General features: G+C 44.7%; 1 protein-coding gene across 1 annotated transcript in view; it reads left to right on the forward strand.

Annotated features, from left to right (window-relative positions):
• The window catches only part of LOC143937228 (ras-related and estrogen-regulated growth inhibitor-like), a 131,406-nt gene that overhangs the window by 56,116 nt on the left and 48,879 nt on the right, over window positions 1-26,411 (forward strand). The window contains exon 2 of the mRNA XM_077460792.1: window positions 24,031-24,087. Within this exon, the coding sequence (XP_077316918.1) occupies window positions 24,031-24,087 (57 nt within the window). The remainder of the gene's footprint in view (window positions 1-24,030; window positions 24,088-26,411) is intronic.

A 26,411-nucleotide genomic window follows, 5' to 3' on the forward strand; every position in this document is an offset into this window, starting at 1 on the left:
GGGGCTGGTCCCCTCATATTAACGTCACTGTTGGGAAACTCGCTCCTCTTTAGAGTCCTGAGAGAACCCTGCCACTGGATAGTGAATTGGAAGTGTCATGCAGGCAATGAGGTGAACACCTGCAGAGGGATACCATCTCCTGCAAACAGAAGAGCGAAGACTTGGCTCACAGCATTATATAAGCACATTATTATTTGAATACAAAGAGCATTTATGTAGGCTTTTCTATGCCAGAGATTAGAGAAGGGTGGGCGGAAGTTCAGATATAAACGTATAAATGACTGAGTTACTAGTGTGGCTATAAATGCTACAGTGCTATTAAAAAGTATTTGCCCCTTCCTAATTTTTTTTTTTTGCATATTTGTCACACTTAAATGATTTAGATCATCAAACAAATTTTAATTTTACACAAAGACAACTCAAGTAAATACAAAATTCTGTTTTTAAATGATGATTTCATTTATTAAGGGAAAAAAGCTGTCCAAACCTGCCTGACCCTATGTGAAAAAGTGATTGTCCCCTAAACCTAATAACTGGTTGTGCCACTCCTGGTGGCAACAACTGCAATCAGTCATTTGCAATACCTGGCAATGAGGCTTTCACATTCACATTCTAAAGAAATTCAAGAACAGATAAGCAACAAAGTATTTGACATGTAGCAGTCTGGAAAAGGTTACAAAGCCATTTCTAAGGCTTTGGGACTCCAGCGAACCATGATGAGAGGCATTATCCACAAATGGAGAAAACTTGGAACAGTGGTGAACCTTCCAACGAGAGGCCAGCCCACCAAAATTAGTCCAAGGGCATGATGACGACTCATACAGGAGGTCATAAAAGAACCCAGAACAACATCTAAGAAACTGCAGGCCTCACTGGCCTCAGTTAAGGTCAGTGTTCATTCAACTATAGAAAAGAGACTGGGCAAAAATGGCATCCATGGGAGAGTTCCAAGACGAAATCTCACATTTGCCAAAAAACATCTTGTAAAAACAGGGGTGAACAGCGGCGCTAGATATGGTGATAACATAAAATTATATAGCAACTGGAATATAGGTATACATAAAATGTGTGTGAATAAGCACACATAATATTAAACCATTTGTTAAAACATAATGTCCATAAATGATCCGAGATCTTGTATGATTAGCACCTGGAGGCAGCTCCCTTAGAGTGAAGCGATAAGCTCTGTGTAGAAATGTGAACAGAGGGGCGCCAGACTGAGTGCAGTATAAATCATATATTTAATAAAAACAAGTAGTAACTCACAGGTTAAATTAGATGAGTTCAGTATGTGGTGAAAATCGCCAGTCCTGGAGTCTCATAAAAGTCTTCCCTTTGCAGCCTGGGGCACTGGTGTGATCTTACAGGGATCCAGAGAATGCTGGGAACCAGGAGGCAGGAAACAAGAAGCAGCTGGTCGTGACTTCACAGGAACAGGAAATGTGATTATTCAGTGGCAAGGAATGGTAATGCATTTCGAAGCTACAGCTTCTTCATCAGACCATCTGGTGGAACTAAAACTTTAAAAACTGTATTTTGTATTTACTTGGGTTATCTTTGTATAATATTAAAGTGTTTTGACCTGAATCATTCAAAGTGTGACAAATATGCAAAAAGAAAAAGAAAATTAGGAAAGGGCCAAATACTTTTCACAGTACTGTATGTTTCTGCTACTCAGAACTAATGATGGGTAACTCTGCTTGGGTTTGATTTGAGGGCACATTTAGCGAGCACACCCAAAAATCTGCAAGTTGCGTACTTCAAATGCGAAAACCAATTGAAGTTAATGGAAGTTGGTTCTGTCCATTTTTCTAGGCTAACAGGCAAGGGATTGTCAAACAGAGCATGGGTGATAGGCACTATCCTGCGGACATGTACCAATGAAAAAAAATACTGTTTGGTTGGGAGCAGCTCTTTTAATAGGTCTTGTAAGACAAAAATAAAAGGTATACAATTCCTTTAATAATATACATAGGAGAGGCCTTAAACCTGTCTGTGAAGTGGCATATCTGTACAATGTACTAAAGCAAAGTAACGTTTGTAAAGTAAATTTCTTAAAGAATATGTAAAACCAACATTTAATTTTTCTGATAAGTATCTGCTATACCATGTAGTTGTATGAAAAATTATCCTGTTCTCTTTGTATTGCTTCCTTTATGTGAAATACCTGATGTTATTGCCTGTTCCTGTTTTCCTATTAAAGACTGAACACACTAGGCAAGGGAGCACACGTGGTCAGTTTTCTAGTTGTGCTGAAAACTTAAACTGCTCACCCCCCAACAACCAGACTTATGATAACACTTCTTGCCCTGCACAGTCATTCACCGAGAGGACCAGTGTACTGATGTTTATCCTCCCCTAGCTCTCTAAGCTCATTATGCAGCTGGGAGCAAAGGGTGTGTGATTACTTATAAATAAAGGGAAAAAATACATTTATAATTTTTATTATATATATACACAAATGATTTGTTCTTTACAGTTATTATAAACAAAATGGGTTGTTTTACAAGGTAAGCGTTTCGAATATAATTTTAGGATTCCATTAATCAATAAACGATCATTATTCCACGAAAAAAAAGGGCTTAGAGTGTCCCTCTGAAAATATATACCAGACCCTTATCATGCTGAGGGCATGTGGTTGAAAGGCCTGCGGAATGCTGTGATAAGGGTCTGGTTCACGGGGGGCGTGTCCGGATGTGAGCGGCGAAGGACGTCTCTGTGGAGAGCTCCAGACATCCTAGGCCCCATCCTTTGACATCCTTGGCATACAAAGCCCAAAAACGGAATCCTTCATACCTACTTGCTTCCCTCCATTGCCTGCTGCTGCTGCCGGGTCCATTGTGCGGATTCTGGCCCGCGATGGGAGCCTGCACGCTGGTGACCGCCGCCATCTTCCCGACCGTCTTCCCGACCGTCTTCCTGCCCATCGACCCTCTCCTGGACCAGCGGTGTGGTAAGGGGCCCTCCCTTGTCCTCTAGCCGGCTCCCCTGCATCTCCGGTGGGGTCTGGTGGCCCGCGGGACCCCCGGTGGCGTCCTAGTGCAGCCTCCAGCCCACCGCTCTTTCCTACGCCGCCGGACGGCCGCCGCGGCCGGCGCCGGCCGAACGGACGCCGCTGGTGACATCCCCGGCTGCCCTACTAGCCCTCCATCCTCCTGCTGCGCCCTGTGTGCTGTTGGGCCTGAACTTGGACTCTGCTCCCAGTACGGCGGCCATCTTGGTGCACCCAGCTGAGGCCCTGCCATCTACTACAAACCTTCTGCACAGCCTGGGTCTATTCTCAGCCTCCCTCAGTGATATAACCCTTCTACTGGCCGATTGTTTCCTGCAGCCGTGCCGTGGCTCCCCTGCATAGTACTCTGTGGTGCTTGGCAGCCATCTTGCTACACCCAGGAACTCTCCTGACCCCTCTGTACCTGCTCCGGACCCCATCTACGGACGCCCTGGCCTGCCAGCAGCGTAGGGCATCAGCTTCCACTCCCAGGCATACTGTGGCCTTCCTTCCTGACTCCAGTGCCACGTGCTGAGCCTCTCCTGCTCCACCCGGCCGTACTGGGTACGCTCTTGGTCCCCCTGACTCCTCCTCCGGTGGCTCCCTGTCACCTGAACTGCCCCCTCGGCTGGAACTGACGCCCGCAACCTCTACGTCTGAGGCCCTGCCACCTTACGGACTCTCTTGACCACTGTCTGCACCGCCAGCATTGCACATAGCGACCATTTTACTAGGCAAAAACGCCACCTGCTGGCCCCCCCGTCTCCGCAGTCCCCGTCTCTTGCTTTATTCCGGCCGGGGAGCCATCTGATGCCTTCAAAGAAGCCTCCGAAACCTGTGCAACTGCCCAGGGCACAGGCTGCAGCCCCACCCCCCCCGCGGGGACCCTGCCTTGCTCCAGAAGCTGCAGGCCTTGTTGGTCGACATGGATGACAGTTCCCCAGCTGACATTCCCACGCCCTCCTCACCCCAGCCTCCCACAGGTGACACCAGCATGATCTTAGCAGCGATTGAAAGCAGCAGGACATCTCTATTGGTACGGATCGATCACCTGGCAGAGGAGTGCAACCTTATCCGTAATGACCTGGATAAAATACGGGGGCGTCTCTCAGAATCTGAACACCGGATCTCGGAGGTGGAGGATCGAACGGGACAGCACGCTGACCAACTCACGGACATACGCAACACACTTAAAGCCTTAGTGGCGAAGTCAGACGACGCCGAAAACCGAATGAGACGTAACAATGTTCGGGTACTGGGCCTTCCTGAGGGCTCAGAGGGAGACCACCCGGCGGACTTTGCAGAAGCCTTCTTCAAGGATTTACTGGGATTGACTGATGTCCCTCCTACGTATGTGGCAGAACGTGCACATCGCGTTCCGATGGGTCGCCCTGTCTCGGGTGCGCCCCCGCGTGCCTTCTTGGTGCGTTTCCTCAACTACCGTGATAGAGATCGTATACTCGCTGAGGCCAGGAAGCACCCGAATCTGCAATATGGTAATGCACGCATCATGCTGTTCCCCGATTTCTCCCCGGACCTACAGAGAAAACGGCAGACTTTCACTGATGTTAGGCGCATACTCCGAGACCGCAATATTAAATATTGCATGCTCTATCCTAGTCGCCTGCGAATCCAGCATGAAGGCACTGTCAAATTTTTTGACACGCCGGCCGAGGCGGATGCCTGGCTTACTGGGCTGCGCTGAGGTGGCGTGCACTATTCCATTATGGGGGCCCGGGGGTTGACTGGGGCTCACTGGGGGACAGCAATGTAAATGACGGGAAAACTCTGAACTCTTATGTCATTTTAGGCCCAAGTACCGGCCCTTCATCCTTACCTGTCTACGATATCCTATTTTGAGCGAGCTATCTACAAGGAACTCTACAAGATAAGTTGTTGCTCTCCCCCCCTTCTGGCTTGTCTCGGTGAAGTTTTAAAGTTGTGCCGGGGATATACCTCTCCACCCCGGCTGGAATACACCGTGGCAGCTATATTTTCCCCCTGTTTTGGGGGGATTTTTATTTTTTTTTTGTTTTCTCCCCTTGTGGCACTTGGGTGGCACGAAGTGTTGTTGCTGACCTGCAGAGGACTGCCCCCTGGAGGATTTCTACACGTTCTCACGCACGGCATTGGACTGCTACCGTGCACAGTTTAAGGGGTTCAATTGTTATTGTTATTTTTTGGGTATAGGCCCAATCTGATCGCTCCCCAGTTTCCAGGGATGCCATCAGCTATGGGCAGGGTTGACCCCTCGCGGTCACCAAGGGTATGTTTGCTTTTTGTTAATGTGTTTATTTTTTTGTTTGTATGGTTATTGTCTGGTCACGATTCTTCCTACAATAGGCTCTCTGGGTCTAGGCGGCTCTTTGTACATGATGTTGACGCTCAGGTGTGTCTCCTTGACATAATAATGGCACCTTCTGATGGCCACGCGTGACATGTCCTCTTTTAACATCCTATCTTGGAATGTCCGGGGGCTCAATTCTAAATTTAAAAGGGCAGTTCTCTTTAAATATCTGAAATTGCACTCCCCCCATATGGTGCTGCTTCAGGAGACGCACCTTATGGGCAGCAAACTATTGGCACTGAGGAAGCCATGGATCCAGAGAGCCTTTCATGCCTCCTACTCTACCTATGCCAGGGGGGTCTCGGTGCTGATTAGCAAATCCCTTCCATGTGCAGTGGAGCAGATTCACACCGATCCTCAGGGTAAATACGTGATTGTGGTTTTCACAGTTTGGGGAACGAGATATATTGTGGTAAATGTATACTTGCCTCCTCCCTTTTCAGCATCCACCCTATACACTATCCTGGAAAAGGTTACCCCGTACTGCCCCGCTAGGCTGCTACTTATGGGTGATTTTAATGCCATTCTAGCCCCAGACTTAGACAGACCGGTCCCCCCCAAACACTGCTCCCCTGACCTATCCATTTGGGCACAAGCCATGGGAGTGACGGAGGCCTGGAGGTGGAAACACCCCTCAACTAGGGCCTACTCATGCTTTTCCACCACCTATAAAACGTCCTCACGCATCGACTTAGCTTTTGCTAATCCAGCCATGCTTTCGGACGTGCTAGACGCCACGTACCTGCCCAGCGGGCTGTCGGACCACTGCCCCCTCCTCCTTAATGTCCGTTCCCCCACTTCCCGTACCTCGGCCCTTTGGCGCCTGGGAACCCACTGGCTCTCCCATGCCGATTTGGTCAACACTATCCCGCCCCACCTTACCGAATACTGGCAAATTAATGCAGGGTCCTCCTCCCCAGAGGTTACTTGGGACGCATTCAAGGCCTTCGGTAGAGGTCATTATATCTCCTCCATAGCTGGGATCCGTAGAGAACAAGCCACCACCACGACTGAATTACAGAGCAAGGTAGATACCCAGGCTGAGGCCTATGCAGATGACCCCACTGACTCTAGTTTCGAGGCCCTTAATGCGACGAAACGAGAACTACACCTCCACCTCACAGAACTTGCCAGACTGGATCTTTACCGCAACAAGCAAAGGTTTTTTGAACAGGGGGACCGGAACGGTCGTCTCCTGGCAATGTTAGCTCAACACGACCTGCCCCTGACGGTGATACCTAGTGTGGTGTCCCCTTCAGGTGAATCGGTCTCCTCTCTTCCAGACATATTAGACGCGTTTAGGCAATACTATAGTTCCCTTTATACCTCCGTACTGCCCTCGGATCTCAGGCCACAGGACCTGGCGCCTTGGCTGGACCCCCTGGCACTCGGCTGGCTCTCGGACGCCGAGAGAGAAAATTTGGTAAGACCCATTACCCCGGAGGAGGTACGGAGGGCCATTTGCTCCTTTCCCGCAGGGAAATCCCCGGGTCCAGATGGCCTCCCTATGGAGTTCTGCAAAACCCACGGGGACCTACTTGCCCCCCAGCTGGCCCAGCTCTATACTCACTGTCTGGCGGAGGGCACCCTTCCCACCTCCATGAGCCATGCCCACATTATACTAATCCACAAGGCCCCTAAGGACCCCACATTATGTGCCTCATATAGGCCTATCGCCCTCCTAAATGCGGACTTCAAAATTCTTACCAAATTGCTCACTACGAGACTACAGCCCCTACTGCCGTCTGTGATAGAGACAGACCAGACTGGTTTTATGGCTAATAGAGCCACTGACATCAACTTACGACGCCTGTTTACTAACATCCATGCTCAGCACCTTACTGAGGGTTCCAGGGTGGTGGCCTCCCTGGACATAGAGAAGGCCTTCGACACTGTAGAGTGGCCTTTTCTGTGGGAGGTCCTCCGCAAAATGGGGTTCCCCTTGGTATTTATTAAGTGGCTTCAGACGCTCTATAGGCACCCCACGTCGGCCATTATGTTGGGGGGGAGTCTTTCGCGGTCCTTCCCTTTGTCCAGGGGCACGAGACAGGGCTGCCCTCTTTCTCCGGCCCTATTCGCCATTGCAATGGAGCCTCTGGCGGAGGCCTTACGTACCTCCCTGCATGTCAGGGGCCTGCGTGTTGGCTGGCTGGAGGAGAGGGTCGCCCTGTATGCGGACGACCTCCTTCTCTTCCTTAACGATGCAGACTCCTCACTCAGAGGGGCATTACAAATTCTTGACTCATTCTCCACGATCACGGGCCTTAAGGTTAACTGGTCGAAGTCGCTTCTGTTCCCCATAGACCCAGCAGCTCGCGACACTGCCCCCCCTGATTTACCCCTACAGTGGGTGGAGACCTTCAGGTACCTTGGGGTTGTGGTCTCGAGGCAGGCTTCGGACTTCGTACCCCTAAATCTATCCCCAGTGGTTCATGAGACACGGCTGCGTCTGAAGGCATGGGAGTCACTACCCCTATCATTGCTAGGGCGGATAAACCTGATAAAAATGAAAATCCTACCGAAATTTATCTACCTACTTCGCCAATCTCCACATTGGATTCCCAAATCCTTTTTCTCCCGTCTGCATAGTCTGTTTGCCTCCTTCATCTGGGGAAACCAGTCCCCCAGGTATGGATGGTCAACAATTACGCCTCCGTCCTCCCAGGGAGGACTGGCGTGCCCTGACCTGTACAAATATTTTCTAGCCACCCAGCTGGTTACAGTCCAGCTGTGACACTAAGCCCACCTCAACACTTTAGTCCCATTTGATCATGACCTCCCTCCCTACTTTGGGAAAACTTAGAGATAGGTGGGTGCGAGACATTCCCACCTTTGATAAAGATGATTGGGATGACATGTGGGACTTCCCCTTCAGATCCCTGGTCTCCCTGAGAGATCGGCTGATACAGTTTAAGATGGCCCACCGAGCATATTTCACCCCATACAGACTGCACAAAATGAACCCCGCCTCCCCCCCGGGATGTTGGCGTTGTGGGACAATACCGGGGGACTTCATTCATATTTTTTGGACCTGCCCAGCCATTGTTGACTATTGGAAGGAGATACTAGGGGTCATTACACAGGTCACCTCCATATCGCTCCCACTCTCTATAGAAACTTGCATACTGGGCCTGCTAGATCATCTAATTCCCACTGTGGCGCGGCGCACCCTAGCTGGGCTACTCCTCTTCTATGCCCGCAAGGCCATTGCGCTCAGCTGGCGTAAGCCCACTCCTCCCCCTCTCTCCCTGTGGAAAAAATTGGTGAACGAAAGCCTGCCTCTCTACAAGGACTGCTATATTAATAGAGGTTGCCCGCAAAAATATAACAAGGTCTGGTCCAGCTGGCTGGCGGATGCCTCCACGGCCTCAGACCCACAGCCTACTTAACGCTTTTTCGTTTGTTAATAAATAGGAATATGCACTAGTGGAAATGTTGTATATCTGAGTAGCGTGGTTTAGTCCTGAGTCGTCCTACTGCACATGGAGACGGCCCTCTGTGGCCGGTGAGATGCCTTGAATTCTCCGACATGTTTTGTTTGTAACGCACTGTCTTATATTGCAACTCTTTACACGTCACGCCTGTAACACTAATCGTGACCAATGTATGTGTTTTTGTTTTTGTCTGTTTTGTTTTGCTTTTGGTTGCTTGTTCACTGTCTAAATTCCAATAAACAGATTTGCAAAAAAAAAAAAAAAAAAAAGGGTCTGGTACACATTTTAGAGGGATGCCCTCTGTGACAGTAATGAGGTCTGGGCACCCCAAATCTCAGACTCAGGAGCACCGTGACAATATTGACAGAAACTTATTCTGTCAATATTCATCTGTCTGTGACAAGAGTTAAGCTGGCCATAGATAGATCGAAAATTGGACAGTTAGAAACATAGAAACACAGACGAGTGACAACAGAAAAAAGACCAAGTGGTCCATTGAGTTTGCCCTATTTGTTATATATGTTTTTGATTTATTTTTTGTTTTTACTTTTTTGATCTCAGATCAGTTCTGTGCTCCATTACCAGAACTCTGCTGTAACCCAAGAACCCAGAACTTTTTTATGTTCATTGCTATTTCTTTTTGCTTTTACTGTTATAATATTGTCTGACTTTTTTGTGCAATTTCTTTTTTTTAACTGTAAATATTTTTCTGCACCAGACTGCATTCACACTATAGTGTGAATCTCTGAAATACACCTGTCTGCGTGACAGTTAGTATTAGACATTTCTCCAAAAGTAAGACCTGTTACGGTTATTATTGTGAATGGTTCGAGTCTCTGATAAAATATGTGGTGGCAGCTGTTTTGGTGTGAAACAGGATTGCTTCATAGTTAACCAACCTCAACGCTGATAACTCCCAGTGTGCTGGCAATTTAGATTGTGGTCCTGTAAGCTCTAAAATCTTTATAAGGTAAGGCCAGGTATTGGTAGCAGCACCGTGGGATCTGACAGCGCTGCAGTCACATATTAGTGAAATCACACTGAGATTTGACCCGCTGTTTTTCATGCCCACACTTTTTTTTTCTGTGTGGGGTCCCCTTTAAAACCAGCCCAGCCCATTAAGACAAGGATCTGATATAGGGTTGGGAGGGAATCCCCCCATTCTTTTATTTCACAGCATCATTGGTGCACAATAACAATCAATGACTTTGTGGCCTCTGGCATCCTAGCAATAAATGATGTCCTTGGTTGCTAGTAGGCAAGCGGCTCATCTGTTTTTTTTTTAGGATGCAGACAGCACTGTGGAAAGTCATCATTTGGTGGCAGTAGTAACAGTACCACTAAATGAATGACTTCCTGCTGCAGTAGAAGCCAGAGGTTTGTGCGGACACATAGGCCAAACCTGTCTATTTAGCTTACCTGGTCTGTGAATTGCAAACATGCAGTTTGGTGCGTACTCTGCATGGCCACAAGCGTGACCCTAATCCCTACTTCAGAACTGAGTGAGCTACTTGGGTGGCTGTCAAAACATCTTCATTGTCACAAAACGCATCCAGTTGAATGTGATTAACTCCTATTAGCTATAGTATACCATGACCTGGATAAATGAGAAATGTGAAACCAAGGCAGGACACGAAGGGAAGGGGGTTAACAGAAGAAGAAGTTGCAGACAGCAAACAAAACCTGACCAAAGTTATAACTTTTCCCTATTGTACTAAAAATTTTCTGTGCAAAACACGATAATACGTTTTGGCTGAAAATGGGCTGAATTAGCCTGATTTGGGCCTGCAGGGGAGAAGGTAAAGGGAATTAAGAGTAATGATTTGCATGTTAAAAGAAGTACAATTGTCTGACAGATCTAAAGAATTCAATTACACAGTATAAACACTTCAGATTATTTGTTTCATAACCTTGTAGTAAGCCATTAATCCATGAGGCAGATGATTCACTGCTTGATAAATGGCAGATTGTGCTGGCATGCTGGGAGACAACACAGGCGGCAGCTACCTTTCTACAGGAAGAAATGCAAAACCACACCGCAATTCTATAACATTTGCTGCATTAAGTGATTGGCACTCATTTTGCCTTTCTGAGCAATTACTTTGTTTTTCTGCAAAAAATATGCACATTTGGATGCAGAGATCAAAGATATATTTCCAAGCAAACTGCCAAATTATGCAGATGGCTTATAAGAAAATTTAAAATGGACTATTGTTTTTTTGTTTTTTTTTTTGTTTCTGCTGCAAAAAGAATTTGAGAGTCATACTTCTTGTATTGCCATCCTATTCCTAAAACTACAATCCTGAAGATCATCTATTCTCTTCATAGATGTGGTGATTTAATAGGCAACTTTGCACCCACTTATGCCAACCTATATATAGGGTGGTGGGGAGAGAACCGTGTCTTTGGAGACACTAACTTTTATTCTTTCATGTTCTTCTCTTGTTATATTGATGATTTTATTTCCATTGTACATCAACTATTGTCAGAGATAGATTTTATAGAGGCTGAATGTCACTAGCAGAGTAAACCGGGGTTTTCTCTATTCAAAGCACACAAAGAAATAAAATAAAAAATAAAGTCTTGGCCTTAAATGCACTTTAATAGTGATTTTATTGTCTTAGCACCCTTTTGATATTTCGGCCTGCCTTCTGTATGTATATAGAGGAATTATATGGTATCAAATCAAGTTAGTTCTCCAACCCTACCTTAGCTTGAGAAAACCCTTGACAAAGCCATTTTGAATAGAAAATGGTACCTGATAAACTAGAGTAATCAAGGTTTGTTTTTGTTTTTTTATTGGTTGAACTAGATAGACTTGTGTCTTTTTTCAACCCGACTATCTAATTATGCTAATGTTCTAACTGTTGTTGATAGGGTAGGCAGCTGCCTTCATAGACATTTCTTAAACTCTTTCAAACCTGTGGTAAGCAGAGCATGTTGCCTTGCAGAGAAATACTGTGTGACAGCAGCTTTAGGCTGGCCATACATAATACAATCCTCTTCTACAATTTTTCATAAAATATGAGGTCAAACCTAAACACTTCCAATTTGTATGCAATCAGGCAGGCCCTTACACTACATCATGGGTCCTCAAACTATGGCCCATCAGGGTAATTTACACGGCCCATGGACAACCCCTTCCATAAGATCGCAGCACTCGGACTTGCACACTGTCAGGAACCATGAATCAGACTGAGACAGAAGTGCAGTAAAAATCACACTTTTTAATAAAATGCTAAAATGGTAAAAACAGAGCAAACGTAGTCAAAACATGCAAGGGTTCAATAATGAGAGCGTGTAGTTGGAACAAGCCAGTGAAACAGGAATCCAAGGATCAGCGTAGTAGAGGCAGTAAACAGGATCATGAACCAGAAGGGAAGTCAGCAAGGCAAAAGTCTTTAACAGGAAAACACAGCAGAGAGTATCCGGATATGTTGACCAGGCAAAGGCACAGGAGATCTGATCCAGGCATTTTAAATAGCCAGCAGAGCTAGCTGACGAGCAGCAAATGAAGACCAGGTGAGTCACTGTGGAATAAAGAGTACTGGCAATCAATCGACAGCTGAGCACAGAGAAGGAAGGGCTGAGCCCAGCCCTGACACACTCCCCCTTCTCTCTGCTACCTTATTCACACAAGACAGGAAACATGACAGGTGACAAGGGTTGGACTTTTTGTGTTAAGAAGTGGTGATTGTTTGCCAGACAGCAGGGTGGTCACAGCAATCAATCACTTGTCTTTAACATGAAAAGTCTCACCCTTTGTCCAGACCTGTTATGTTTCCTGTCTTACGTGAATAAGATAGTAGAGGGGAGGAGGAGTGCAAGTTCTGTGATCTTATGGAAGTGTGTAATATTGATGGGGGAGCTTTGTGATATGGGAGCTCTGTGATGGTTACATAGTTAGTAAGGTTGAATAAAGACACCAGCCCATCCAGTTCAACCTGAGTGAGTGTCTACAATTGTCCCTATCCCTGTACATTGCACACTCACATTGGTCCCTAACCACAAGGAGCCCACAATCCAAGGTCCCCATTCATATACTAGGGCCAATTTTGGACAGAAGCCAATTAACCTACCTGCATGTCTTTGGAGTGCAGGAGGAAACCAGAGTACCCGGAGGAAACCCACACAGGCACAGGGAGAACATGCAAACTCCAGGCAGGTAGCGTTGTGGTTGGGATTCAAGCCAGCGCCCCTTTTTACTGCTAGGCAAGAGTGCTAACCACTACACCACTGTGCCTCCCTAAATATGGGGGACTATGTGATGGAGGAGTCTTTGATGGGGGGCTATGTGATGGAGGAGTCTGTGATGGGGGAGTCTGTGATGGAGGAGAGTCTCTGATTGAGGGCTCTGTGATGGGGGGCTCTATGATGGATAAGAATCTGCGATGGGGGGCTCTGTGATGGCGGCTCTATGATGGATAGGAATCTGTGATGGGGGGAGCCCTTTGATGGAGAGGAATCTGTGATGGGGGGGGTCTGTGATGGAGTGGAATCTGTGATGGGGGGGCTCTGTGATGGAGAGGAATCTGTTATGGGGGGGGGGCTCTGTGATGGAGTGGAATCTGTGATGGGGGGCTCTGTGATGGAGAGGAATCTGTGAAGGGGGGGGGGCTCTGTGATAGAGAGGAATCTGTGATGGGGGGGGGCTCTGTGATGGAGTGGAATCTGTGATGGGGGGCTCTGTGATGGAGAGGAATCTGTGATGGGGGGGGGCTCTGTGATGGAGAGGAATCTGTGAGCTTTACAAGTAGGTTAACCACTTGCTGACCAGCCGCCATCATTATACAGCTGCAGATCGGCTCGTTCCTGTGAATCAATGTAACTGTACATGGCTCCTTTAAGAGCCTTAGCAGGCGCTCACTGCGCATGGCCAGTGGCCGTGATGTCCGCTGACCACCGACGATTGCGGGCACAAGAGCCAGAGCGGGGTTTTGAGTGTGTAAACACACAAATCCCCGTTTTGACAGGAGAGGAGAAACAGATTGTCTGTTCCTAGTAATTAGGAACAGTGATTTGTCTCCTCCTCCTAGTCAGTCCCACCCCCCCCACAGTTGGAAAAACACACGGGGGGACACATTTAACCCCTTGATTGCCCCCTAGTGTTAACCCCTTCCCTGCCAGTGACATTTACACAACAATCAGTGCATTTATGTGCTGTATAAATGTCAATGGTCCTAAAAATCTTTCAAAAGTGTCCGATCTGTCTGCCGCAATCCCACAAAAATTGAAGATCGCCGCCATTACTAGTAAAAATAAAAATAATAAAAATGCCATAAATCTATTCCCTATTTTGTAGACACTATAACTTTTGCGCAAACCAATCAGTATATGCTTAGTGCGATTTATTTATTTATTAATTTTTTTACCAAAAAAATGTAGAATACATTATGGTCTAAACTGATGAACATTTTATTTTTTTATTTTTTGGGGGATATTTATTATAGCAAAAAGTAAAAAATATTGTTTTTTTTTTTTTCAAAATTATCATTTTTTTTTGTTTATAGCGCAAAAAATAAAAAACCTCAGAGGTAATCAAATACAACCAAAAGAAAGCTCTATTTATGGGGAAAAAAAGAATGTACATTTTGTTTGGGTACAACATACGACCGCAGAGCCGTATCGGAAAAAATGGCCTGGTCATTAAGGGGGAAAATCCTGGGGCTGAAGTGGTTAAGTAAGCAAATATATTTGTGAATCTAGACACCAGGCAATTTCTATGCTAAAAATCAGTATCTGGTATTGTATGTGTGATAAAGCTGGTAGCAGCCAGTTTGAACCGGTAACTGCATTGCTGTCTTACAAAAAACACTTAAGGGCATCTACCCAAGAGATTGCAAAACGAAAACTGCTGCCATTTCAATAGCCAGAAAATTCCTCAACCAGGACCAGAATATTCCTCAACCTGCACTGATATCTCTGTTAAAGGTAAAGTTTAGGTGACAGTTTAGGACTAGGAAACGGGACTACAGTATGTAAATAACAGGAATAGAATTATGCTAGACCAAAGAGTATGGATATAGTTAGATGATGGTAATGGCCCAGATTTTAGGGCAGAGGGAGTAGTCTTTGGAGATTTCATCAACTCCAGACAGACTTTTGTTTTTCATTTTTGAATTTAGAACCCTTGCCAGAGTTTAAATGTTATCTGTGTCCTCAATAAGGTCCCTTTCACATGATCAAACCGATCAGGTCCGCCTATCTGTTTTTCAGGTGGACCCAATCGTCCTCTATAGGGAGGCGGATGTTAGTGGATACGCGTCATCCGATCTGACAAAGCCTGCTTAAAACAGACATATGGGGATACGCTCGCCATCCGTCCAGCGGGTCAGATCGGATGAAAATGGACATGGTGTCCATTTTCATCCGATCTCCCATAGAGGAGAGCGGGACTCTGACAGGTCCTTCTATGCACATTGAGCGGAGATGGACCTGTCATCCACCTGCTCAGCGGGGATCAGCAGAGTGAACAAAACGGATCGGCCTCGTGTGAAAGGGGCCTAAGGGAAAATTTCTGTAAGAGTATAAAATATTATTTTATTCACTTTCTGCTCTGTCCAGCTGCCACCTAGAGAGGACGTGATGATATAAAACATCAGGTGGATTGGGGTTCCCTCTGCTGCAGGGTTTTGGTAACACTAACCTTTTGGTTGTGGGTATCTCAGTCTGTGTCCTGCTATGATAACAGTGTTCCGTAATATCTGCTGTGCCTGCTGTGGCAAAAAAAATAAATAAATGTCACATCAGCCTTAGTATTTTATATTTCTTTACACAGAAAGAAAAACAAAAATTGACAGTGCACAATTAACTAAATGTAGCGGATGACATTTTGGACAAAGTGTCATTCATGTGTAAATTTCGTTTTTGCCTCGAACAGTAGTGGGGTTCTGAGGGTTAATTATGTAGGTTAAAGGGGTTGTAATTACGGATATGGGCCTTCGGTTGCTGCCCCAGGGGCGGTTTGTCCTATGCAACATAGGGGAAGTTGAGGCCCTCGGGATGTTGTGCATGAAGTGTGATGGGTTGGTCGCAAACCCCCGGCTGTTCTTGAGATGTCAGAGGTGCGAGGACTATGTGTTCTAGGTTGAGCAGCCTACTGTACCACCCCAGGCCTTTTCGATATGATTGGGCCACGGGTGTTTCCACGGAGGAGTCTGTTGGATATGCCCCAGTGTCGTCCTTCGGGGCTCAGACTGCCAGGAGGGAGTCTGCCCCTTCCGAAGCTTTGGAAACCCTCGCAGAGGTTGCAGATGTGACCCCGTGAAAGAAGGCTGCTACTACAGCATGGGCCATCCAGGCGGAGGAGCAAAGCAGCAAACCCCGCCATCGCAGAGGCAGGCCTGCCTCCTGCACCCCGAGGCCAGATATCTGGGGGAAGGTGTTTAAATGCAAGCCGCGGGGTACTGCAAGTACTGTTACGGAGAACTATCTGCCTGCAGGAGCTTCCTCGCCTGACTCGCCAGTTGAGACTGACTCCGACAAGGGGGACAACTGGTATTTTGAGCCGAAGCTGCCGTGAGTAAAAGGTTTTAAAATTTTAAAGTTTTTTTTGCTAAACTGAACTGTTGCCGGTGCATGGACACTGCCCGAGAATGACGGGGTTGTTAGGCCCCTGAGACTTTTTATAGGCGGGCGGCAACAGAGTATGGACTTGATCTCTCCTGTGCTTGGGGGAAGTCATGGACATTGTGAAAGAAGTGACATATGGAAAATGTTCGGGACCACCTTAAGGTCTCAAAGTCACTCCGGAAGATGTCTTTTACTTGGGAAATTGTTGAACTGATTTCAGGGCTGTTTGTTGCACTGGAGCTATGGTCGGCACATTTATTGTGACAAAGTTATAATATGCAGACCGGAATAAAGAGAGTTCCATATACTTCATCACCACCCTTGATGCTCAGGGAAAAGACCTAACTCTACCGGACCCAAGGTTTTATTGGGGCACTGTTCCTAGAGTCAAGTCTTTGAGAAATTTTGCAGAGAAGAAGAAGAATTTCTCTGTGTCTTCAGCTTTTCCAGTGTTTCTGAAATTTACAAGGACTCTGGGGTAGTTAGGTAGGTGGTTACTACAGGAAAATGCATGTCAAGTTCTACAGGCTTTTTAGCCCCCCGTGCTCTTTTTATTGAGAGACTTGTAGTTACAGCGGCTCTGACCACCAGGTGGCGTGAGTCGGCAGGAAAAGAGCAGTAATAGGCAAGAACCTTTTTCTTTTACAAGTCGTTACAAAGTGTTAGAGAAAAGTTTGTGTGTCTTTGAAGGAGGAAGTTGTGTTGAATTAATAATGGAATTTCGCTCTTCAAGGTGAAATATATATTGTACAGTGTTGTCCTTTGTATTGTGTTTTCTTTCAGGATGCACCGAGATCGACTGTCAAGCTTATCGGAGGTTGGATGGGTTTAGTCAGTCAGCTGGGTGGTATATGTACAGCATTGAATGTGTCATTGTGAAAACGTTAATGTTTGAATATGTTTTCCCTTCTTTCCCTTCTCCAATACCCAAGAAAAAAAAAAACTCAGGCACTGCATAGTTTTTTTTTTATAGTATTTTTACCCTGACGATGTTACCTAGACGATGGGGTGTGCTTCCCTTCCCTTCCCTTCCTCCCTCCTTTTCATTGTTGTGGCATTTATGTACCCGGTTACGGGCCCCTTTTTTGGTACTCTCTGCTTCATTGGCCCTCTAGCTACGCTGTATTAATCTTTGATGACTTTTGTACTGTACAAGCCTGTTGTGATGTCTGTATATTTCTTGTTCTGTGCTGTCTTCTCAATAAAACCAACTGTGTTGTTAAAAAAAAATCAGTGGGTGTGCTGAGCCCCGCTGAGGAGTCTGGGAAGGGGTACTTAAGATGTTGAAGTCACGTGTTTGGTAGGAGTTTGTGAGGCCTGAGCAGTCTGTTTTTGTTTTCCTGGACCAGGGTAGCCCCACGAGCGGTCCCAGTCACGGGGGTGTTTGACATCCCACAACATGCTTCTGTTGGTTACCCCCAATAGACCCGCCTGGTCTGGGGTAGGGATCCGTCTGTTCCCGAGTCTCGGAACCGGCTGGTCCGGGGCGCAGTAACTGAGGGAGGATTTAAGGTGTCCGGGTGTGCTCTCGTCTTGGAGGGTCACCACAGCTCGTGAAAGTGACTGGGGGAGGACTCTTTGGAGGAGGGCCAACAAGATGCCATCCTGAGAAGTGCTTGGCTACTGAGTTGGGAAGGACATTGACGAATCCACGCTTTTTCCAGTACAATCAAGGCGACAGAGAACGTTCCAGGTACTGAGGAAAAAGGTTCCTGTTCACTTTCAGTTACACATAATGGGCTACTATGCGATGCATAGTAGTCCATTATGCTTTCCCTTTGCAGGGAATGAAAGAGGAAGTAAACTCATCAGGGTTTACTTCCTCTTTAAAGCATCCAGCTGCGAGTGGCTACTCTCTGGGTGGTACTAGAGACTTTGTTATGTCTGCAGTTCAAGGTGCCTGAGTTCTTCACGCTTGTCCTCTGTTCCTACACGAGACTGTGTTGTTGGATGTTACCCCTGCAAAATAAAACCTTTCAAAAGGACTTTATTCGTGTCAGCGTCCAAGTTGTTGGGTATCAACCCTGGGAACCCCTAGACGTGGAAGAACAAGCCAAGGGCGGGTAACCGGTAAGCCCATAAAGTTAAGGCCGCCCTATAAAGGGTTATGGCCGCTACATAAATAAACACAAAAAGGGTGAAAAACACAAATAAAAATAACACTAAATTAAAAAAACCTAATCATAATATACCCCCTTCAATGCACCTAAATGCAGCTAAAATAAAGAAAAAAATCATATGAGTGTTTTACACCCCACTCTTCTAAAACTAAACAAAGGCTCCTGGAGAGAAACTATATAGTATATACATAATTGCTAAAATGATGTTGCTAAAGCAAGGGTGACTCAGAAAGCCTCAGGAGTCCAGATATTTACATGTATACATGAACAATGCTTGTTCTCAAACACTTGGGCGGTATAGTAGCGCATGCTGGCAGATAAACTGGCCTTAATCTAATAATAAACAGAGGTTTCAGCTTATTCTTTATTAATCATTCGCATCACAGCGTACCTTGTCAGATTTTATAATCATTGCTTTTGATCATATTTAAAGATCATTTTTTTGGAAAGAAAAGTTCAGAAATCCTTTGGCCTCTTCTGACTTTTAATTTTTATCCATATGGCTTTTGTACACTAATATATTTTTATTATTTCAAGTATTGGCAGACCACTCTAAATAGGCATTTACTCTACCATCCATGTCCAGGAAGGGCAAGGACAAAAAAGACTTGCGGGTTTATATGGTGGAAAACGGGTTGCCTGGAACTGGCTTCTCTTTATCTGCGGATCCCCTATGCCATTTTACTGGCTCTTATCAAAACAACACAACACAACAAAGTGCTTCCAAAAAGGTGTGGAAAATTGTCCCTGCATGTTGAATTGATTTTGATCCCTGGGATAGTGATGATAAAGGGTTTTGACACCTAATACCAGCGACCACCATGAGAAAAGTTTGGATTTAACAAAGAAGAATGTCTGTTTCATTGTTCTTGCTGGTTCCTTGTAGTAAAGTAGTTCAGTATCTGAAAGAGAAATGGGCAGAGAGGGGTACACAAGACAATGCAATCTTCGGAGATGGGCACTGTTCATCTGTGATTATAGGTGGACCATTACCAAGGCAGATCTGTAATTAGGGTACCCTAGAATTTCTGTAGGGTTTAGCAAGGGTAGCTACAATGCAAAGGTTATGTGTGGAACATGCTCCTTGAAGTTGCAAGCGAATGAGCCTGGGTTCACACTTGCTGCTGCCGTAGCTAACAGCAGGGGGTATGGTGTGTTCCTATACGTCCCTATACACCAATTCAGGTGTGAATCAGGTCTGAATTTCTGCCTGAATTTGCACCTAATTTAGAGCCAAAGACGCACAGGACCCTTCTTCAATGCAGACTGTGGTCTCCCCGGAGGTGTGTGAACCAGCTCCATTGAAATCCGGTCACACTCTACCTGTTATGCAAATTGAATGTGGGGAATCCCGCATCCAATTCGCATACATGTGAACCCAGCCTAGAACTGTTTTCCATATGCTGTTCCATAATCCTGAAGAAGGCCCACAAAATAGAGATAAGAGTGTTTTGGGACCTGGAATATGCTTGAAAGCTTTGGGGATATTTTACTCAGTCTCAGCTTGGTGGTTGTGACCTCCCTTGTAGTTATAGAAATTTAGGTCTACAGTACTGTGTAAAAGTTTTAAGTTTTAAGGCAGGTGTGAAGAAAAGCTGTAAAGTAAAAATGCTTTCAAAAATATATATTCTATTGTTTATCTGTATCAATTTACCTATTTATCTGTGTGCTGAAAACGGGTCACAGGAGTGCAAAACAAACTGAACTCCTCTTGATCCACAGGTGAAGTACAGCCAACTGCGCTTTGGTTGTACTTCTCGTTTAATTGATAAAAATAAACTATTAACACTTCTATTTCTGAAAGCATTCTTAATTTACAGCAATTTTTCACACCTTTGCACAGTAGTGCACAGTAGTGTATCAAAGCACAATTTAAATGCTGTGCAGAGGCACTTACCGGTATCTGACATTTCTCTTTTGTGAAATACTATGGACTAAAAGCTATCAATGAAAGAACAGATGTATTTTTGTTCAAGAAACTAGGAATGGCTTTGCCTCAAGTCTCTTTCATAGAATAAAGCCCAAGGCAAACTTCAGATACAGGGCTTGAGTTACTAAAACTGGAGCACATAGAAACTGGTGCAGCTGTGCATGGTAGCCAATCAGCTTCTAACTTTAGCTTGTTCGATTAAGCTTTGACAATAAAACCTGGAAGCTGATTGGTTTCTATGCAGAATTGCACGTTCCACTTTTAGTAAATCTCCCCCCTATGTGTGATCTTTCTCTTCACGTCTCTGCCTCTCACTATTTTGGGCACTGCTCACATCCGTTCTTCACATGGACAGCTGCTGCAGTGCACAGGTGTGGCTCTTGGGCTGTTAAAATGAACAGAAAAGCTACCAGGTAGGAGGAGGTAGAAGCAGGTCAAAATGAGACCAAGTGCAGGTCAAATGCAACTGTCCATAAATTTTGAATGATTTAGAAGAGTCTCAAACTGATGTTGAAAGCATATAAAAAAACAGAGACATTTCCAAGCTAAACTTACCGACCAGCCTGCGACCAAACAAATTGACCTAACAGCATGCATTAAAAACAACAGTTTAGTCTGCACACAATTGCAAATACATGCGCAAGCTACAGAGTCCATCAAGGCACCCCGTTTTCTATAGACTCTAACTCTAACTTTTAAGAGTCTCCACAGTGGAAGCACATTTTGATGGCTAGGTATAGGGCAGGTGAGCCAGAGGCTATTGGCCAGTCGACGCACTGATGCCTTCGCTGCCATGGTGCTATGTGCTGGGTGTTCAGTGTGTCCCTGTGCCTGTAAGGAGGGGTGGGCTCCCTCCAGGTCAGCTGCCCTCTACCTATCCAGCAAAATGCATGTGCTTCCACTGTGGACACTCTTCCAAGTTAGAGTTAGGGACTACAGAAAATAGGGTGCCTTGACTGGGCCTATAGCTTACGCATGTATTTGCAAATGTGGCACAGTGGTGTAGTGGTTAGCACCTTTGCCTAGCACCAAATGGGTCGCTGATGTGAATCCCAACCACAACACTACCCGCCTGGAGTTTGCATGCTCTCCATGTGCCTGGGTGGGTTTTCTCCGGGTACCCCGGTTTACTTCCACACTGTATGTGTATGTATTAATGTGAGTTAGGTTAGATTGTAAGCTCCTTGATGGCAGCTCTGTCTCCTCCTCTCCATTGCCCCTTTCTGTGGAGCTCCCCCAGGGCTCTGTTCTTGGACCCCTTCTCCTCTCTATCTACACCTCCTCCCTTGGTAACTTGATAACCGCCCCCAGCTTCCAATACCACTTATGCCCTGTACACACGGTCGGAAATTCAGACGGAAAAAGTCAGATCGGATTATATTGTCGGAAAATTCGATCGTGTGTGGGATCTATCGGACTTTTTCCGTCGAAAAGCAGGACCTCAAATTTTCCGACAACAAAATCCGATCTGACTTTTCTCAATCGTTTATAGAGAATTCCGATCGGACAAAGTGCCACACATGCTCAGATCAAATTACAAGACCAAAGCTATTGGCTACTAGCCGCAATGTAGTCCCGTCGTAACGAATGAACGTCACCACATTCCGAATGATCGGATTTCCCTACAACTTTGTCTGACCGTGTGTATACAACACCAGTTTCGGACAAAAACTCATCTCTTCAGGGAAGCCTATAATGTCTCCAAGTAATCTTTTACCACTTCCATCAGCTCATTCCCCACAGTTATAACCTTTTGTACCACCTACCACACCCTATTAGATTGTAAGCTCTTTTGAGCAGGGCCCTCTTAATACTCTTGTATTTTATTGTATTATAACTGTATTGTCTCGTTTTTATATTGTATAACAATAAAGCGCAGCGGAAATTGACATCTCTATATAAGCGCCTGAAAGAAAGAAAATGTGTGCACACTAAACCCCTGTTTTTAATGCATACTGTTAGACAAGTTAATTTGGTTTGGTTGCAGGCTGGTTGGTAAGTGGTGCTTGGAAATTTACTGGTTTTGTTTGATATGCGTTACTCTTCCAGTGCTCCTTGCTGCATAGGCCAGTTATAGTTGGGGGCAGTGCCCACTTGTTTGTAATGTTAAAAGCAGCTTTATTACCCCATCAACAGATGCCCGAAGCCTTTCCACACACTCCCTTAACCAAATCAACTATTTAGCCATTTCTGTCAAGTAGTTCTTCAGTCGTTCTTCCTTTAACCCTTTCCCGCCGAGCGTACGCACATCTGCGTACTCGGCTTCCGAGGGTTATACCGGGATGATGCCCGCACCTGCAGGCATCATCCCGGTACCGTTTTTTACAGCAGGCGATTGGCTATCCAGGCATAACAACCGATGCGGCTAAAAGCCGCTCGGCTGTTATGCCGGAGGAGCGGGAGGGGACGTCCCCCCCTCCCGCCGCCTCTCGCCGCTGTTACCGGTGCTCCCGCTCGATCGGGAGCACCGATTTGCGATCCGTCGGCTCTGGCTGCTGGGGAGGAACTGGAACGAAGCCGTAATCGGCTTCGTTCCAGTCTCCTCATCGTAAACACGGAAGCGACGTCATGACGTCACTTCCCGTTTACTCGGCTGCCAATGGCTCCGGTTTTAAAAAAATATCCGGTATTCAGAATCGCCGTTTTCGGCGATCTGAATACATTGAAGTGTAAAGGAGGGGTGGGGGGTCTTTTAGACCCCCGATCCCTCCATAAAGAGTACCTGTCACCACCTATTACTGTCACAAGGGATGTTTACATTCCTTGTGACAGCAATAAAAGTGATCACATTTTTTTTTTTTTTTTAAACAATTTAGTCATTTAAAAATAAATAAAAAAAATAAAAAAATAAAAAAAAAAATTTCAAAGCGCCCGCCGTCCCCGCGAGCTCGCGAAGCAAAGAAAACGCATACGGAAGTCGCGCCCGCGTATGTAAACGGTGTTCAAATCACACATGTGAGGTATCGCCGCGATCGTCAGAGCGAGAGCAATAATTCTAGCAGTAGACCTCCTCTGTAACGCTAACCTGGTAACCGTAAAAATTTTTTAAAGCGTCGCCTATTGAGATTTTTAGGTACCGTACTTTGTCGTCAATCTACAAGTGCGCGCAATTATAAAGTGTGACATGTTTGGTATCTATTTACTCGGCGTAACATTATCTTTCACATTTCGCAAAAAAATTGGGCTAATTTTACTGTTTTGTTTTTTTTTTATTCATGAAAGTGTCCCTTTTCCCAAAAAGTTGCGTTTAAAACACCACTGCGCAAATACCGTGTGACATAAAATATTGCAACAATCGCCGTTTTATTCTCTAGAGCCTCTGCTAAAAAAATATATATAATGTTTGGGGGTTCCAAGTAATTTTCTAGCAAAAAATATGGATTTTAACTTGTAAACACCAAATTCCAAAAATAGGCTTAGTCATGAAAGGGTTAAACATGCTGACATGGGGTCCACTGCAAACATTGGGGCTGTATACTTTTTTTCGAATGCAGAAATGTAATTTGTTTTTTGTTTTTTTAACTAATAAAAGTATATGATACTCAATAAAGGTGTGAATTGAATTGTACTTTTAGGAATTCACAGCATTGCAACACAATAATAATAATACAATATCATTTTCTTTCCTGACACAGCAATGACTGTCAGATTTATCACTAAACGGTTTATTGGAGAATATGATCCCACCCTGGGTAAGTAGAATTTGTGAAGATAACAGAATTATTAGTTGGATAGAATATCAATGCATCATTCAGCCTCAATTTGTTGGTCAATACTATTGATTTATTGTCCTATATATTTAGGAGATAATTGATGTTTACTTAGGATCAATTAATGTTTATTCTTATTTTGCCTATTGCTTGCCAAATATTGATTGGTAATACCTATTCAATTTAATTACAGTAGCCATAAATTCTCCTTTTCGATTTTAGATCTATTTATAATGTGAAAGGGAGATTTGCCAAATTTATAAGGACCGGAATTCTATTTTTACAAGAGGATTTGTGGAAAACTTTTACCTGCCTCTAAATAATCACTTGCCGTAAAGAATACAACTGAATAAAGCTAAAATAAGAAAAGTAGATTATTTTTTTTCCTGATATGCACATGACCAGCTCACGCCCCAATATTCATCCCACCAGTAAAATCTGTACTCCAGCTAACACAGTTCATTCCTTGGTATCCATGTCCTCAGCGAGGTTTATAAAAGGGATGAATAGTCAGAAGGGGTCGATTAAAGATCACATTTCTTTAATGGATTTATTTGTGAAAGATCACTTAAATACAATATATCTGACATATTGGGGCAATGCAGGGTCCCTTTCTCAAGGCCTGACCTGCTGAAGAAGCCCGTTAGGAGGGCGTAACGCGTATGGGTGGGAGGAGCCGTTGTCCATAATGTCATTACTTTTGCATGAGCGTGGTGAGATGAATATATGCTTGTTTTACACATATCTATGTGAGTTTTTTTAATCCCTTTACTCAGTTTTAATAAATAATTTGAAGCAGAGAGCACTATGGTTTCTCCATTTCTATTCTATGGTATGTCACATGGTTGATTGAGGTTTAAGAAGTGGAGTAGCATGTTTTAGGGACGATTCTTGCAGGAGTGTTCCAGTACCATCCTGAATGGAGTACACTAATGCCACGTACACACGATCGGACTATCCGGTGGACTTACTGTAGTCTTGCGGACCAGAGTCCACCAGACAATTTGACCGTGTGTGGGCTCCGGTGGACTTTTTCTTCCCAAAAGTCCTGCGAACTTTGAAAGAAGTCTTGACTCAAAATTGTCCGCTGGATTTGGCTTTTGGCAAACAATAATTATTGTTAGATACTTGCTCTGATTATATTTCATTCTTTTTCTGGGAAAAAATTTAAAATAAATTCTGACTGAGTCAATAATAATGAATCTACTAAATTCCTAAACCCTATAAACTCCCACATGGCACTGAATAAAAATTATTCTTTAACCAGTTTCCACTGAACAATGGTGCAGAATATGCTGTGATTTTCCACCTAAATAACTCTTGTACTTTCTTGCCAGATTCTGCTAGGATGATAAAATTATCATACAATCAGTCATTGTTTCTAGTAATAAAAACATACTGCATTGCTGTCTACTGTTACAAAGCACCTGTCTTACAATGTCAAACATAGGTAGAATGTTGGGCACCGAGAGATGTGTAATTTTTCACGTTTGTCTCACCATAGGGACTCACCACAGCCCTTATCCCTAGCGTAATCCTTACTTTTTTTTTTTCATGTGGCTTTATTAACTATACAACACACACTAACAACCAATAAGGCTAGAAAAATAAAGGCTCAGAACCAAAAGTTTTTTACTTATTCACTTTTTTTTTGTACCTTGTCTGAATATTGTTGGATTTTTCAGGGTAAACCCAACAACAGAAAAAAAAAGTGAGGTTAGGGGACTGCAAAAAAAAGAAAAGTTGTCACGAGTCTCTCTGCAGCCGTTGAAACATGCCATCATATTCTCTTTTCCTGCAAACTTCTGATTGGTGGGCTGCATGGAATATTGTGTTTTTGACAAAAAAATAATTAAGTTGTTTAAAGGTAGGTAACTAATGGCTAGATGACCCTAAACGTGGGGTAACTTTTTTTTTTTGCCACAGTTTTGTATACGTTACTGCAAAATGTTGCAGTGATGTTATAGCTGAAATACACATATTGGAGCTGTTTTTCCTCTTATGCCGCGTACACACGATCGGAATTCCAGCCAGAAAAAGACAGATGAGAGCTTTTCATCGGAAAATGGGACCGCGTGTATGCTCCATCGGAATTTAGCTGTCTGAATTTCCGCCAGACAAAAATTGATAGCATGTTCTTAATTTTCCCGACGGAAAAACTTTCTATCTGAAATTCCGATTGTGTGTATGCAATTCCGACACGACAAAAATCACACATACTCAGATTCAACTATGAGACAGAAGCTATTGGCTACTGAACTTCCTTTTTCTAATCTCGTCACACGTGTTGTACGTCACCGCGTTCT

This window comes from Lithobates pipiens, unplaced genomic scaffold, assembly GCF_037356315.1.
Source record: "Lithobates pipiens isolate NorthernLeopardFrog02 unplaced genomic scaffold, aLitPip1_a1.2 Scaffold_10, whole genome shotgun sequence".
Taxonomy (NCBI): Eukaryota; Metazoa; Chordata; class Amphibia; order Anura; family Ranidae; genus Lithobates; species Lithobates pipiens.